Here is a 14,419-nt window from a genome sequence, read left to right on the forward strand (position 1 = left end):
TTACTATTATCTTATTTATTATTATTATTTTTCATTAGTATTATTATTATTACTTTTATTTTTATTTCTATTTATATTGTTTATTATTATTATTATTAATTATTTTCATTATTATTGACATTATTGTTAATTATTATTATTATCAGTATTTTTACCTTTATTATTACTATTATTATTATTATTTTTTTTATTTATTTATCTTTATCATTACTATTATTATTATTATTTTATTATTATTATTATTTTTACCTTATTATTATTATTATTATTATTATTATTATTATTATTATTATTATTTCCTTACTTACATGATAGTAGTATATATTATTACCAAAGAAAAGAAAAATACCATAAACCAAAAAAAGAAATGTTTTTAGGGTTTCTTCAAGATTATTTTTATAAGAAGAGGGGGGCGCTGCACAGAGGGGGAGCGGAGGGGCACAGCGGGCGCAGACGAAAAAAAAAAATTCCCATCTTCTTCTTCTTCTTCTCCACAAAAAATCCACTGTTCCAGCCATCCCCTCTGAACAACCTCCATCCGAAAGCACAACCATCACCGGCCATCTTCCCACTCGTCAGCCAGCAACTCCACGTAACGTCTCCATACCTACAGCAGAAAACCAGCCTTCACAGACCACCGTCATCTCCGGCGAACAGCAACCTCGGTGACGAATCCCCCTCTCCGTTCTCGCCTGTAACTCCAACCAAGGATCCCGACGGCAGAACCACCACTCCCGGCTTCATCGTCACTCTCCTCTGTCCTGCGCCAGCCTCCACCCAGTTCGGAAAACTCCACGGCAATCGCGAGCCACCATCGAGCGATCCCCTGCACCGACCACTCCTCCGGTGTCCGTCTCTGCAACTGCTGCTGCTGCTGCTCCTTCCACACCGAACTCCAGCTCCCAGCGCCACCGGCCCTGCAGACCCGAGAGGCCACCACCGAGCCGAGCCAAGCCATCATCTCCGGCAACCCCTTGGTGATTCTCTCAAACACACACACCTTGTAAACACCCACACACACGCACAGAACACACACAACACGCACACACGCACACTGTGCACACACAGTTCATTACATACTGGCATGTGTATTGTTTTTATTTCATTTTATTTTATTTTCTTTCTGTGATATTAACTAGCTATTTTTACTGCAGAATTTTCTTTTTATTTAATAATTGATAGTAAAAAAAAAATGTCTATTGTTGTTACATTATGTGTGTAAACATATACATATATATTTAATTGGTATTGTACTATTTAGGATTAGGTATTGAGATGATAATGTTTTTAGTCTTTTTATTATGTTTTATTATCTATATGTTTAGTAGGCTTGATTTATTGTTATTATTTAAGTAAACTATTTTTTTTTTTCTTGGTGTTGAACTAGTCACATTATTTCTTGTTTATATTTATCTAGGATTTGAAATTATTAATTGTGGGAGTAGTTTCGAAGTCTTTTTAATAATGTTTACATAAACTCTAGGGTTATTATTGTAAGGTTTTAGTATTGTAATGTTTGCTTCAATGTTTAATATATAAGATTTGTTTGTCTTGTTGATGTAGGGTTTACTACGCTGTAAGATTTGTTTAAAGGTTGATATTCATGTTTTCATTTTTATTGTGTTTATGATTGAACGGTTATTATTATTATTGTAGATTTTTTTTTGTCGTCTTAACATTCAATGTTTGAACTTTGTTGTTGATATGATGCTCATATTGTAGGGTTAGATTTTTGTAATATCTATGGTATATATGATTAATGTTAGTATGGTAGAAATTTTTTATTGATATTATATATTCCTTATATTAATTAGCACCTTTATAATATTGTAAATTTATTATTGTGATAATGTGGCATTACATATTTAAGAGCTTGGTGTTTTATTGACATTATATGTAAATTAATAATTTTAGTTATATGTATATCGCATATTAGCATATTGGTAAATATTACATATTTAGCATTTTTGTATTTTCTTTCTAATATTATGTATTTAGTGATTTAGGGTTTAATGGATATTATATGTTTGGTAAATTAGTATTTTAATCACATGTTTAGCATCAATTATTTTATTTTATTTATTTTTTATTTTGTATTTTTAATATATTAATATAGTTAGTATTAATTATTAGTATCCTAGTATTTTTAGTATCAACTATTTTTAGTATGTAAATATGTTTAGTATTAATCATTATTAGAACCTTACTATGTTTAGCATTAAGTGTCCCTAATATATTAATATATATAGTATTTAGTTACTTATTTTGACATTCATAATATGTTAGTAGGTATGTGAGGCTTATTATTCTATTACCATATATTAAAAACCTCCCATGTTAGTATTTTTCTATAAAAATTTTATATATAATTTCAAAATTTTGGGAGTGTATTTTCTTAATTATAATTCCCTATGATTTTATTGCGGGGATATGAGCCTTCGGGCATCACGTACCCTAAGCTCTGAGGGAATATATGTATATATTTATTTATTTTCCTATGTATTTATAAATTCATAAAAAGGAGTAATGTAAAGATTTATTAGATTAACTTAGGGATAATTTTAAATTAATTAGGTGCCGTTCTTAAGAACGGGCGCGTAGGGGGTGCTCGTACCTTCCCCTCGCGTAACCGAACTCCCGACCCCAACTCTGGTAATGTAGACCGATTCTACCCCTAACGGGGTAGTAATCATGTGTTCTAACCGCACTAAAGGTTAGTGGCGACTCCTACACCATGTTTTTCTTGAAAATATTAAATTAATTTTTAATTTCGCCGCTTGGGGCACACGCGCTGCCGGGACGTCGCGACAGCTTGGCGACTCCGCTGGGGACTCAGAGAGTCAAACCATTAATTAATTAAAAATTATCCCAAGTTTAAATTTAATAAATCTTTTAATTACTCCTTATTTTGTAAATATAGTAATTCATAAATAACCTTGATTAATTGTAAATATTGTACTTCCATAATTTGTAAATAATCAAAATTAATTAAAAAAATATTTTGTTTCTTAATTTTGTGAATATTAATTATAGATATTTTATTTCCAAATATTCTGAATAAAGCATATTAATTGTAAGATATTTTGAAAAAGTAAATTAATTATAGATATTTTGTATACTAATCGTAAATATTTTGTTTCCTTATTTTTGTTTCCAAATTTTTTGTGAATAAACATATTAATTGCATATATCGTGTTTCCTTATCTTTTGAATATATATATATATATATATATATATATATATATATATATTAATTGTAAATATCTTGTTTCCATATTGTTTATAGCATGTGAATAAATGTGGGGATAGTGGGATTAGGTTAAAAATTAAATTCACACACTCTCACGCTCTATACCCGAGCTTTCCTTACTAGGATTAGATAGGAGTGTAATAGCGTTTGTCCCCACGTGGCAGGGCTTGTGGGGACCCGCGAACCACTCCACTCAGTTTAAACTTTGTCCAAACCCCTTTTGGGTGAGGATGGAGGTTAGATTGGGAACCTGTTTTATATAGGGATTAGAGCCTACCCACACGTACTTGTCTATAGTCTTCCCTAACTAGGATAGAGCCATGAAAAACCCTGTATATACGTACCTACCCTAAGTTGGGACAGGAGCCACATCCTTCTCCATGTATAGTGTGTTGTATATATGTTGTGAGATACTTTGTATTATACCGTGTATTTGATATCAATTTAGACATGCATCCTACTTTGTCAATATTCTGAAAAAAGCCCAATAATGAGACCAAGGCCCATCCTTTCAAAACATGAAGCACTTGGTCCAAGCATTTTAAAATATGGGTCGGCCCAACCCTTTTTAAATAACTCGGGCCCAATTTTTTGAGAAATAACAAGTATAGGCCCAACATTTTCCTAAGCAAAAACTCGGCCCAGGCCTGATTTTCAAAAAAAAAAGGGGGGTTAAACCCAAATTTCAAAAATAGGCTTAGGTCCTATTACCTAAAAATTCGGCCCAACCCTTTTCAAATAACTTGGGCCTAATTCTTTAAAAACAGACTCAGGTCCGACCTTTTCCTAAGTAAAAACTCGGCCCAAGCCTGATTTTCAAAAAGGTTAAAACCCAGATTTTAAAAGTGGGCTTCGGCCCTATTGTCTAAAAATATGGGCTAACTTTTTCTAAGCAATCCAAGCCCAAGTCCTTTTAAAATTAGGGCCTGATCCCATTATGAAATATATTGAAGCCCATATTTTAATATACTTGAGGCCCAAATGCACCCTAAAGTCCACAAGCCCGTATTAAACAAATCCAGTGGGTTGACTAACCTGGGTCAACCCCAACCTCAGATCATAATTTGACCCCTCATAGAATCTGAGGTCCATGGACCGTCATCAAGGAAAAGAATGATTGAGAGAAGAATCGAATTGAAACTGTGATGGTCTTAATCTTGAAATCTCTCATTAGTGGGACTTTTCCTAGAATGCTGACAAAGTAGTTAGTTAGGATTACATTGCATCCATGCATTCATGCATAATTTCACACATAATCATGCATGATAAGTCACATGCATGGTCATATCTCTATTTGTATGTGTAATTGCACTAGTTGCATCCATGCACAAACATTCATTGCATACATTGCATTCATGTACTTCATTTCATATATGATCATGCCCGATAGGTTGCATATATGTTCATATCCGTGTTTGTATGTGTTTGAGCACTAGATACACCCTAAGTTTGAAATAAAAGCTTCATTTTTCTTTGTGCAATGTCATCACTTTAAACTTATCATACTGTGCCTGATATATTACATCCATGTAGGCATACCTTGTGCTTAGCCAAGATTTTGGAAAAGATAAAAGTCATTCATGGAAGACACTATAGTCACGCTTGAAAAGGAGTCCGCGGTACAGATATACTCTGAGAATCAGCAAAGTCAATGGGGAGATAGCGTGGATAAGGAATCAGTGATCGAGGTACTAGATCGAGTCAACCTAAATACTCGGTCAAACTCTTTGGAAGAACTGAGAGTCATTTGGAAGGGGTGGTCACCTCAGCGCCGGCTGAAATTTTCACGACTGTATGGGCATATTGGGTTCTTACTTCATGTGTTCGTAAATCTCCATGTGATCGAGGTGCTAGTGGAATTCTGGAATCCTTCGTATTGTTGCTTCACTATGGATGGAGTAGACATGGCACCAACTATTGAGGAATATACCTCCTTGCTGCATTTAGCTAAGTTAACGACGCCCTACAAAACTTACGTGCATGATCCTAGAGCATCTTTTGTAAAAGAATTGCATGACGTCATCGGGGTTAAAATTCAGAAGACAGAAGATACAAAAATCACCTGGCCATGCTTGAAGCGACTATTAGAAAAGGAAGATGGGGAAGAGGCTCAGATGCATATGTTAGCCTTAGCTATTTATGGATTAATCATATTTCCAAAGGAGGTAGGAACTATCGATCAGAATACTATTTCTTTTGTGGCACAGGTAAAGGAAGGAATCAACCCAATCCCTGGAATCCTAGCCGAGACTTTTCGATCTCTCCATGAGTGTCAGGTCAAAAGACATACGAGAATGAGATGTTGTGTGCCCCTACTGTATGTATGGATAATGAGTCACTTACCTTGCACCCCGGGGTCTTTTCGTACCACTTACTCGACACTCAGAATTCCCTTAGCAGAATTCGAAACCGTCCAGTGGGAAAAACATGCCAATAAATTTGAATGGAAGTCAAGACTACGACATTTAGTCAGCAGGGGACTCGTTTGGCAAGCACCATGGATGGGCCCGTCCAATGTCATATACAGGTGTGGAAATCTCCCATGGGTGCCTCTGCTTGGCCCTTGGGGAGGGATAGCGTATGCGCCCCTTATGCTTAGAAGGCAAATAGGGGCAACCCAGTTTATACCCATGACACACGGACTGGCTAATTCTCGATTCTCAAACGAAACAGGTGATGATCAAAGACGAGTCCGAGAATTTACAGTAGCATGGAGACATGTGTACTTAATAGAATCAGGCCATCAAGGTTCAGGTACTCAAAGAAACTATGAACTATGGTTGGCTAACAGAGTGAATTCACAGGTCAAACAAATGGCGAGGGATCCTATAGCCCAAACAAAGGCACCAGCAGAAGACATACAGGAAAATTTGCAAGAAGGGCTACGATTAGCAGAAGAAAAAGCAATGTGGGTAGTAATGAAGGATCAACAAGAAAGGCAAAAAGAAGAGAAGTTGGTTACATTCTATCGTCGAAAAATCAAGCGACAGAAAGCTCAGTGTTTACAATCAGAAAGGGAAATAATGGCATTAAGAAAGAAAAGACGAGCACTCCAAGTAGCATTGGACCAGAAGTCTCAGATGTTAGAAGAAGCCAGAACTGAAAATGAAAGGAAATCACTCTACATACAGGAATTAGAAAATCAGTGGGATGAGCAGAGAGGCAAATATAACCAAGTTCTGGAAAAGATGGAGCCGTGCATAACAAAAGCTGGCTACTGGGAAGCCAAGTTCCGAGCTTTGCATAAGAAGATGACACAGCAAGATGTAGAGGTTATGAAATCATGAGCAGATCTTGGTTCAATATTCGATTGGATTATTTCTGAAAGTGTTGTAGGCAATAAAAATAAGGAACAGGGATGAATGACATATTGTATAAAAGGATCCTTTTAATGAAAAGCAGATTTTTCTTCTAGAATGATGATGATCTTTTCCATGAACCTTGGTTAAAGTGCATTAGGTTGCATACATATGTTTCATATTTGTGAAATTTACACGTCTTGAAAAGACCATTGCATTTCATGCATTCATATCTATGCATTCACGATTCTAAAAAGGGAAAGTTTTGGTTTGCAGTGCCTAGCGACAAAATTTGTCTAAGCAAGCAACATTGAGACTGTCACGCATCAATACAATACCAGGAGAAGGGCAAAAGAAATGAGTGAACAATTGGAAGGTAGAGTCCTGGGTATAGAGCAAGGACAAGAAGAATTGAATGAAAAAATGAGCAAGATCCTGGAATTGTTGACGAACAAAGGAAAAGCAGTGCAGAATGATCCGGAGACAGATATGGATCCTACTCATCCTCCAGGGTTTACCCCAGTACATGGGCAAACGTCAGTTCCACTACCTGGCGTCATGGAGGGTTCAATGCCAAGTATACCCCCGTTCATCCCTAATATACCAGTCCAGGGGTTTCCAGTAGTGGGGACTCCCCCATTAGTAGCTTCTGATTTGGGGGTGAACAGATCTGAAACTGAACGTCGATACGATGTACTAGAGGAACGTCTGAGAGCTATTGAAGGATCCAATACATTCGATTCTGTAGATCCCAATGATTTGTGCCTCGTGCCAAAGGTCACCCTGCCACCAAAATTCAAAGTACCAGATTTTGAAAAATTTAATGGAACTAATTGTCCTCGAACTCACCTGCGCCTGTATTGCCAAAAAATGGCTGCCCATTCTGATAATGAGAGACTAATGATGCATTGCTTTCAAGACAGCTTGACAGGGGCGGCTATCAGGTGGTATATTCAACAAGATCGGACTCGGATCCGCACATGGAAAGATCTGGCTAATTCTTTTATAGCTCAATACCGCCATGTTATAGAAATGGCACCCGATCGTATGACCTTGCAGAGTATGCAAATGAAGCCCACCGAAACATTTAGAGAATATGCATATAGGTGGAGGGACATGTCTGTCCAGGTCAATCCTCCGGTGGAAGATAGGGAGGCTATTTCCCTATTTGTGAATACCTTGAAAGATCCTTACTTCGGGCATCTCCTAGGGGCAACCCCCCATGACTTCATGGACATTGTTTCTACCGGAGAGAGGATTGAGACGGCCATCAAAGTCGGGAGAACTAAAAGTATTAGTACAGAGACTGGTCTAGGCAAGAAGTGGACAAGCAAGAAAAAGGAAGAAGAGGTCCAGATGGTTCAAAGACAACAATATCAAAGAGAGCATGGCCAAGGGGCTAGGAGGAATTTTGTTTTCGAGCCCTCTGTCAATCAGACTGTTCATACGGGAGGTAGACCCCAAGTTGTTCCTTCCGGGGCCATGCCCGCCCAACCGAATATGCGAACTCATGATAGAGGCATCCAGAGAAATATGAGAAGGATAGATCCTATTCCAATGACATACTCAGAATTATTCCCACAATTGATGGAGAGGAACTTAGTTTCAGTCATTCCTGGAACGGTCGTTACGGCACCTTTTCCACAATGGTATGACCCCGAAGCCAAGTGTGCATATCACGCTAACACTCCCGGGCACACTATTGAACGTTGTTGGGCATTCAAAAATAAGGTTCAAACACTAAGAGAAGCCGGATGGCTAGCATTTGATGATAAACAACCAGGAATTCAAGGGAACCCTTTGCCCAATCATGGGGGTAACAATGTCGGAATGATAGAAGAAGGGACGAATGAGGTGGATTTTGAACAAATGTCTTTAGATTGGGTGTTCAATGAACTTATTGCGGCAGGTCGGATAGGGCAAGAGGCTGTTTGCCCCACTAATGCACTTTGTTTATGTCAGAGTAAAGATGGAAGATCTGTGAAAAAGTGTGTAACTTTTAGAATGTTTTTGCAAAAGATGGTGGATAACAAGTTTATAGAGATTGGTTGTACCCGCAAAAGTGGAGAGATTGCAGTCATTGGGGAAAACGGGCCGGTATATCATCAGTGCACTAATCAACCATTCATACCTACCATGAACAAGGCTCTTCCCACACAAGAAGCGCCAGCTCGCTTGGTGATCTCTACTCCCAGGCCATTCCCATACAAGAGTAACCAAGCAGTACCCTGGAAATATGAATGTGAAGCGTATGTCGAAGGAAGCACCAGCAATATAGCAGGGGTGAAAGGGATAACTCGAAGTGGTAGGGTGTATATGCCAGATTCTTCTAAAACAAATCGACAGAATGTAGGGGAACCAGACAGGGCAGTGAAAAGTCCAATATCTAATGGAGAGGCCGAAGAATTCCTGAAGATAATAAAGCATAGCGAGTACAACATCGTGGACCAACTAAAGAAAATGCCGGCTCACATATCTGTTTTGTCGCTTCTACTAAATTCAGAAACCCATCGGGAGGCGTTACTTAAAGTCCTGAATCAAGCCTACATTCCCCAAGATATCAGCGTTGATAAATTCAATCATGTGATCGGAAGTCTAGCAGCCTCCAATTACATCACTTTTACTGATGAAGAAATTCCGCCAGAAGGCCAGGGGCACAACAAGGCGTTGCATATATCCACCAAATGTAAGGATCATATGATGTCTCGAGTCCTGATAGATAATGGATCATCCCTCAATGTTATGCCAATGACTACACTGCAAAGGTTACCCATTGACCCTTCTTATGTGACACCAAACAATTTGGTGGTGCGTGCCTTCGATGGGACACGAAGAGAGTCAGTAGGGTCGCTTGACATCCCTATTCAGATTGGACCCGTAACCTTCAATATCACTTTTCAAGTCATGGATATTACGCCTTCATACAGTTGTCTCTTGGGAAGGCCTTGGATACATAATACTGGGGCAGTTCCCTCCTCTTTGCATCAGCGAGTGAAATTTATAGTAGGGGATAAACTGGTATGTGTTTATGGAGAAACCGATATAATGGTTACTAAACCTTCTTCCACTCCCTATGTGGAAGCAGCTGAAGAAGCCCATGAAGATTCATTCCGAGCATTTGAGATCATCAACGTCATTACTATAATGGAGGGATCTTTTATCCCTCAACCTCGGATCTCTTCTTCCACGCGCATGGTGGCCGCTGAAATGATTAAATCAAGGTTTTGCCCGGGAAAAGGGTTGGGGAAGTATCTTCAGGGCATCGCAATGCCATTGTTACCAGAAGGCATGAATGAGAGATACGGCATCGGATATACTCCTACTTTAGCTGACCATAAGAAGAAGGCAGAAGAGAAAAGAATAATCCGAATCGAGAGGCGCACAGGAAGAGTAAGTACCAAGTGGGGGGTAGAAGTCCCGCCAATGAATCAGACCTTTCGAAAGGGCAATCAAGTCACTCTTGAGGAAGAAATGAAACAGATGAGCATATTGGCCTTAGAATCAGGGGACCACATGAATGACTCGAGTAGATGGATCTACCCATTGACAGGAGCAGAAATTCAGAACTGGACATCTTTTGATTACCCAATTCACTTCATGTAATGGCTTTTGCTCATTTTGCTTTCTTTTTGTAATCCGTGGACATTATTGCCTCGGACCGTTTGTCTTTTTCATCAATAAAACCAGTATGCATTTCTTTCGCATTTATTGCATCATTGGGTCATTTGTCAAAGAATTGTTTACCTTTGTTTTATGCAGGGATAGGGAAAATAATCATACCAGTATTCAGGAGCCAGAAATTGATGTTAACTTTGAAAACTTAATCCTAGAAGCTGAAATAGAAGAGGAGACTGACTTATCACCTGAAATGCAAAGAATGTTGAAATCAGATGAAAAACCAACTTTAACCAGTAGCGACCCCACGGTCACAATAAATTTGGGGACTAATGAGGAATCAAAAGAAGTAAAAATCGGGGCACTGTTGGGAGGAAAAGAAAGATGCGAAATGATAAACCTTTTGAAGGAATACCAAGATGTTTTCGCATGGTCCTATCAGGACATGCCGGGTTTGGATACGGACTTAGTAACACATAAAATACCCATTTACCCAGATAGCAAGCCGGTAAAACAGAAACTGAGGAGAATGCGCCCAGATATGTTGATCAAAATAAAAGAAGAGGTACAAAAGCAGTTTGAGGCTGGTTTTTTAGAAGTAGCCAAATATCCAGAGTGGATGGCCAATGTAGTTCCAATAATGAAGAAAAATGGAAAAGTGAGAGTCTGTGTTGACTATCGAGACTTGAATAAAGCTAGCCCTAAAGATAATTTCCCACTTCCACACATAGATGTGCTGGTAGACAATACCGCGGGACATGCCCTGTTTTCATTCATGGATGGGTTTTCTGGATATAATCAAATTAAGATGGCCCCAGAAGATAAAGATAAGACCACGTTCATCACCTTATGGGGGACCTTTTGCTACAAGGTTATGCCCTTTGGTTTAAAGAATGCAGGGGCAACCTATCAGAGAGCCATGGTAACGCTATTCCATGACTTGATGCATAAGGAGATAGAAGTATATGTGGACGACATGATTGTTAAGTCTCGAGATGAGTATAGCCATGTGATGAACTTAAGGAAGCTATTTAAAAGGCTACGAAAATGTCAACTGAAATTAAATCCAGAAAAATGTACATTCGGAGCTTCTTCAGGAAAATTGTTGGGATTTATCGTAAGTGAGAAAGGGATTGAAGTAGACCCAGATAAAATAAAAGCTATTCGAGAAATGCCTAGTCCCAAAACTGAAAAAGAAGTCAGGAGTTTCCTAGGCCAATTGAACTACATAGCTCGATTTATATCTCAGTTGACTGCTACTTGTGAGCCCATATTTAAGCTGCTGAAGAAGGATAACCCCGAAAAATGGAGTGAAGAATGTCAGAAAGCTTTTGAGAAAATAAAAGAATATCTATTGAACCCTCCAGTTTTGGTTCCCCCTGTACCTGGAAGGCCTCTTATATTGTACTTAGTAGTATCAGAGAATTCCCTGGGGTGTGTGTTAGGACAACACGATGAGTCTGGAAGAAAGGAGCGCGCCATCTATTATTTAAGCAAAAAGTTCACGGAATACGAATCTAGGTACTCTAACCTGGAGAAGACGTGTTGCGCTTTGGTGTGGGTGGTTAGTAGATTAAGGCAATACACGCTGTATTACACAACATGGCTGATTTCTAAAATGGATCCGATTAAGTATGTTTTCGAGAAACCTGCAGTAACAGGACGGATGGCTCGTTGGCAAATGCTGTTGACTGAATATGATATTACATATGTGACGAGAAAAGCCGTCAAAGGGAGCATCATAGCAGAATATTTGGCTGATAGGGCCGTTAATGATTACCAATCCATGGAGTTTGACTTCCCGGATCAAGATATTGATTCAATTGATCAAGAAAAGGAAGGTAGTGTTGGGTGGATGATGCTATTTGATGGGGCGACCAACGTATGGGGGCATGGAATAGGGGCTGTACTCATATCACCAGAGGGTAAATATTACCCAGTCACAGCCAAACTCACCTTTCCGTGTACCAATAATATAGCAGAGTATGAAGCGTGCGTATTGGGCTTACAGGCGGCTATTGACCGAGGCATTAAAAAATTGATTGTAAAAGGAGATTCCGCTTTGGTAATTTATCAGTTGACTGGAAAGTGGGAAACCCGGGATTCCAAATTAATACCATACCAGGAGTTCATTCAGGAAATGATGCAGGAATTCGATGCCATCAGTTTTTCGCATTTACCGAGAGAGAGCAACTTAATCCCTGATGCGCTAGCAACATTGGCGGCTTTATTTAAGGTCGAGTCCGGAATAGAGATTGAACCCATTCGAATAAGGATGCATAGGGAGCCAGCATATTGTATAATGACAGAAGAAGCTGATGGAAAGCCATGGTTTCATGATATCAAAACATACATTCAATGGAAGGAGTATCCCATAGGAGCCTCTAATAATGACCGAAAGACAATTCGGAGGCTAGCTATGGGATTCTTCTTAGATGGGGAGATATTGTATAAAAGGAATCATGATATGACCCTCCTACGGTGCGTGGAGTTGCAAGAGGCAAGACAAATCATACAGGAAGTACACGACGGTGTTTGTGGGACCCATGCGGGAGGACACTCGTTGGCCCGAAAAATCCTAAGGAGTGGATACTATTGGATAACCATGGAACGGGATTGTATGGAGTATGTTCGAAAGTGCCATAAGTGTCAAATCTATGGAGATCGCATACAAGTCCCACCCACTCAACTCCAGGTTTTATCTACACCTTGGCCTTTCTCAGCATGGGGCATGGATGTGATCGGACCGATAACCCCGAAGGCCAGTAATGGGCATCGATTCATTTTCGTGGCCATTGACTACTTCACAAAATGGGTAGAAGCAGCATCATACTCTAATGTCACTCAAAATATAATCAATCGTTTTATCAGGAGAGAATTAATTTGCAGGTATGGGATCCCAGAAAGGATAATATCAGACAATGCTAAAAACTTGAACAACGAGGTCATGACAAAATTATGCAGTCAGTTCAAGGTCAAGCATCATAATTCAGCCCCCTATCGACCTCAAATGAATGGAGCAGTGGAAGCAGCCAATAAGAACATCAAGAGCATCTTGGAAAAAATGACGGAGACCTATAGAGATTGGCATGAGAAGTTACCTTTCGCTTTATTGGCCTATCGAACCACTGTTCGAACATCTACAGGGGCTACCCCTTTCTCTTTGGTATACGGAATGGAGGCCGTAATTCCGATAGAAGTTGAGATTCCATCGTTACGAGTCTTAAAAGAAGCAGAGTTAACCGAAGCAGAATGGGTGCAATCTAGATATGACCAGTTGAACCTGATTGAAGAAAAAAGATTGACAGCTATAGTTCATGGGCAGTTATACCAAAGGAGAATGATGAGAGCTTTTAACAAGAAAGTGCGTATTCGACGGTTTCGAGAAGGAGATCTAGTTTTGAAAAAGATTTTACCAATTCATAATGACCCCCGAGGTAAGTGGACCCCAAATTATGAAGGGACGTATGTGGTAAAGAAAGCATTTTCAGGAGGTGCCTTATTATTATCAGACATGGATGGAGCCGATCTGGTGCACCCCACAAACTCAGACGCGGTAAAGAAATATTTTTCTTAGAAACCCTGTAAACTCTCAAGGAAATTCAATGAAATAACGATTTGCTTCATAAATCTAATGACTGTTCATTATTCATGTTTTGATCAAATGATAGATGGCCATCGTTGGCTGATCTGCTTTCCTATAAAAAAGCCAAATAACGATTTACCATTTGATTACCAAATTGAGCCTAAATGATAAACTAGTATTTTTTTTCAAAAGTCAGTTTACAAAATTTGACCTGGGTATGGGTCCTTTAGGGTCTGGCAAGTCATATGAGACAACAATTGGCTACTCGAAGTGATGGCAGGCCATCTTTTTGCTACCTAAAAGAAACAAAAAGAGATCCCTTGCAAGCCCTTCTTGAGCCTGGAAAATTCAATTTTTGATTAACCCGTCAAAAGATCACACCCCACACTGGGGCAATTTCGAAGGATTAGTCCCAAATGAAGTCCAATGACCGAATCCCTTCATAAAAGAGAAAAACAAAAGAGAGCAACAAAAGCAAATGGAAAAAGAAGAAAAGAGAAAGAAAATAAGGGACATACTACGCATGTGATCTTTGACCAAGTTACCCTTAATGAAAGTGCTGATTTTGAGCCTTATTTAACTCTTTCTTTCTTTAACCCGTACCCCTAGCCTATATTACAGTCCAAATAAAAGACCTGACCAGATTGGTATACATTGTTGTCTCTAATG

At 39.0% G+C, this 14,419-nt stretch overlaps 1 protein-coding gene across 1 annotated transcript; it reads left to right on the forward strand.

Annotated features, from left to right (window-relative positions):
• The first annotated feature begins 7,038 nt into the window (after nt 1-7,038).
• LOC131153657 (uncharacterized) lies at nt 7,039-13,741 on the forward strand. The gene is made up of 4 exons (XM_058106109.1): nt 7,039-7,728; nt 7,987-8,218; nt 8,459-10,148; nt 10,309-13,741. Exons 1-4 carry the CDS (start codon nt 7,039-7,041, stop codon nt 13,739-13,741), a joined length of 6,045 nt encoding a protein of 2,014 aa, XP_057962092.1.
• The last annotated feature ends 678 nt before the right edge of the window (nt 13,742-14,419 follow it).

This window comes from Malania oleifera, chromosome 4 (assembly GCF_029873635.1).
Source record: "Malania oleifera isolate guangnan ecotype guangnan chromosome 4, ASM2987363v1, whole genome shotgun sequence".
NCBI lineage: Eukaryota > Viridiplantae > Streptophyta > Magnoliopsida > Santalales > Ximeniaceae > Malania > Malania oleifera.

What these genes read in the sequence shown, in the direction of transcription:
- LOC131153657 (XM_058106109.1), top strand. Translation starts at nt 7,039, where the DNA reads ATGGATCCTACTCATCCTCCAGGGTTTACCCCAGTACATGGGCAAACG. An exon ending in TTTCCCTATTTGTGAATACC is followed by an intron (nt 7,729 to 7,986) that starts TTGAAAGATCCT and finishes TCTGTCAATCAG; the next exon opens with ACTGTTCATACGGGAGGTAG. An exon ending in GATTACCCAATTCACTTCAT is followed by an intron (nt 10,149 to 10,308) that starts GTAATGGCTTTT and finishes TGTTTTATGCAG; the next exon opens with GGATAGGGAAAATAATCATA.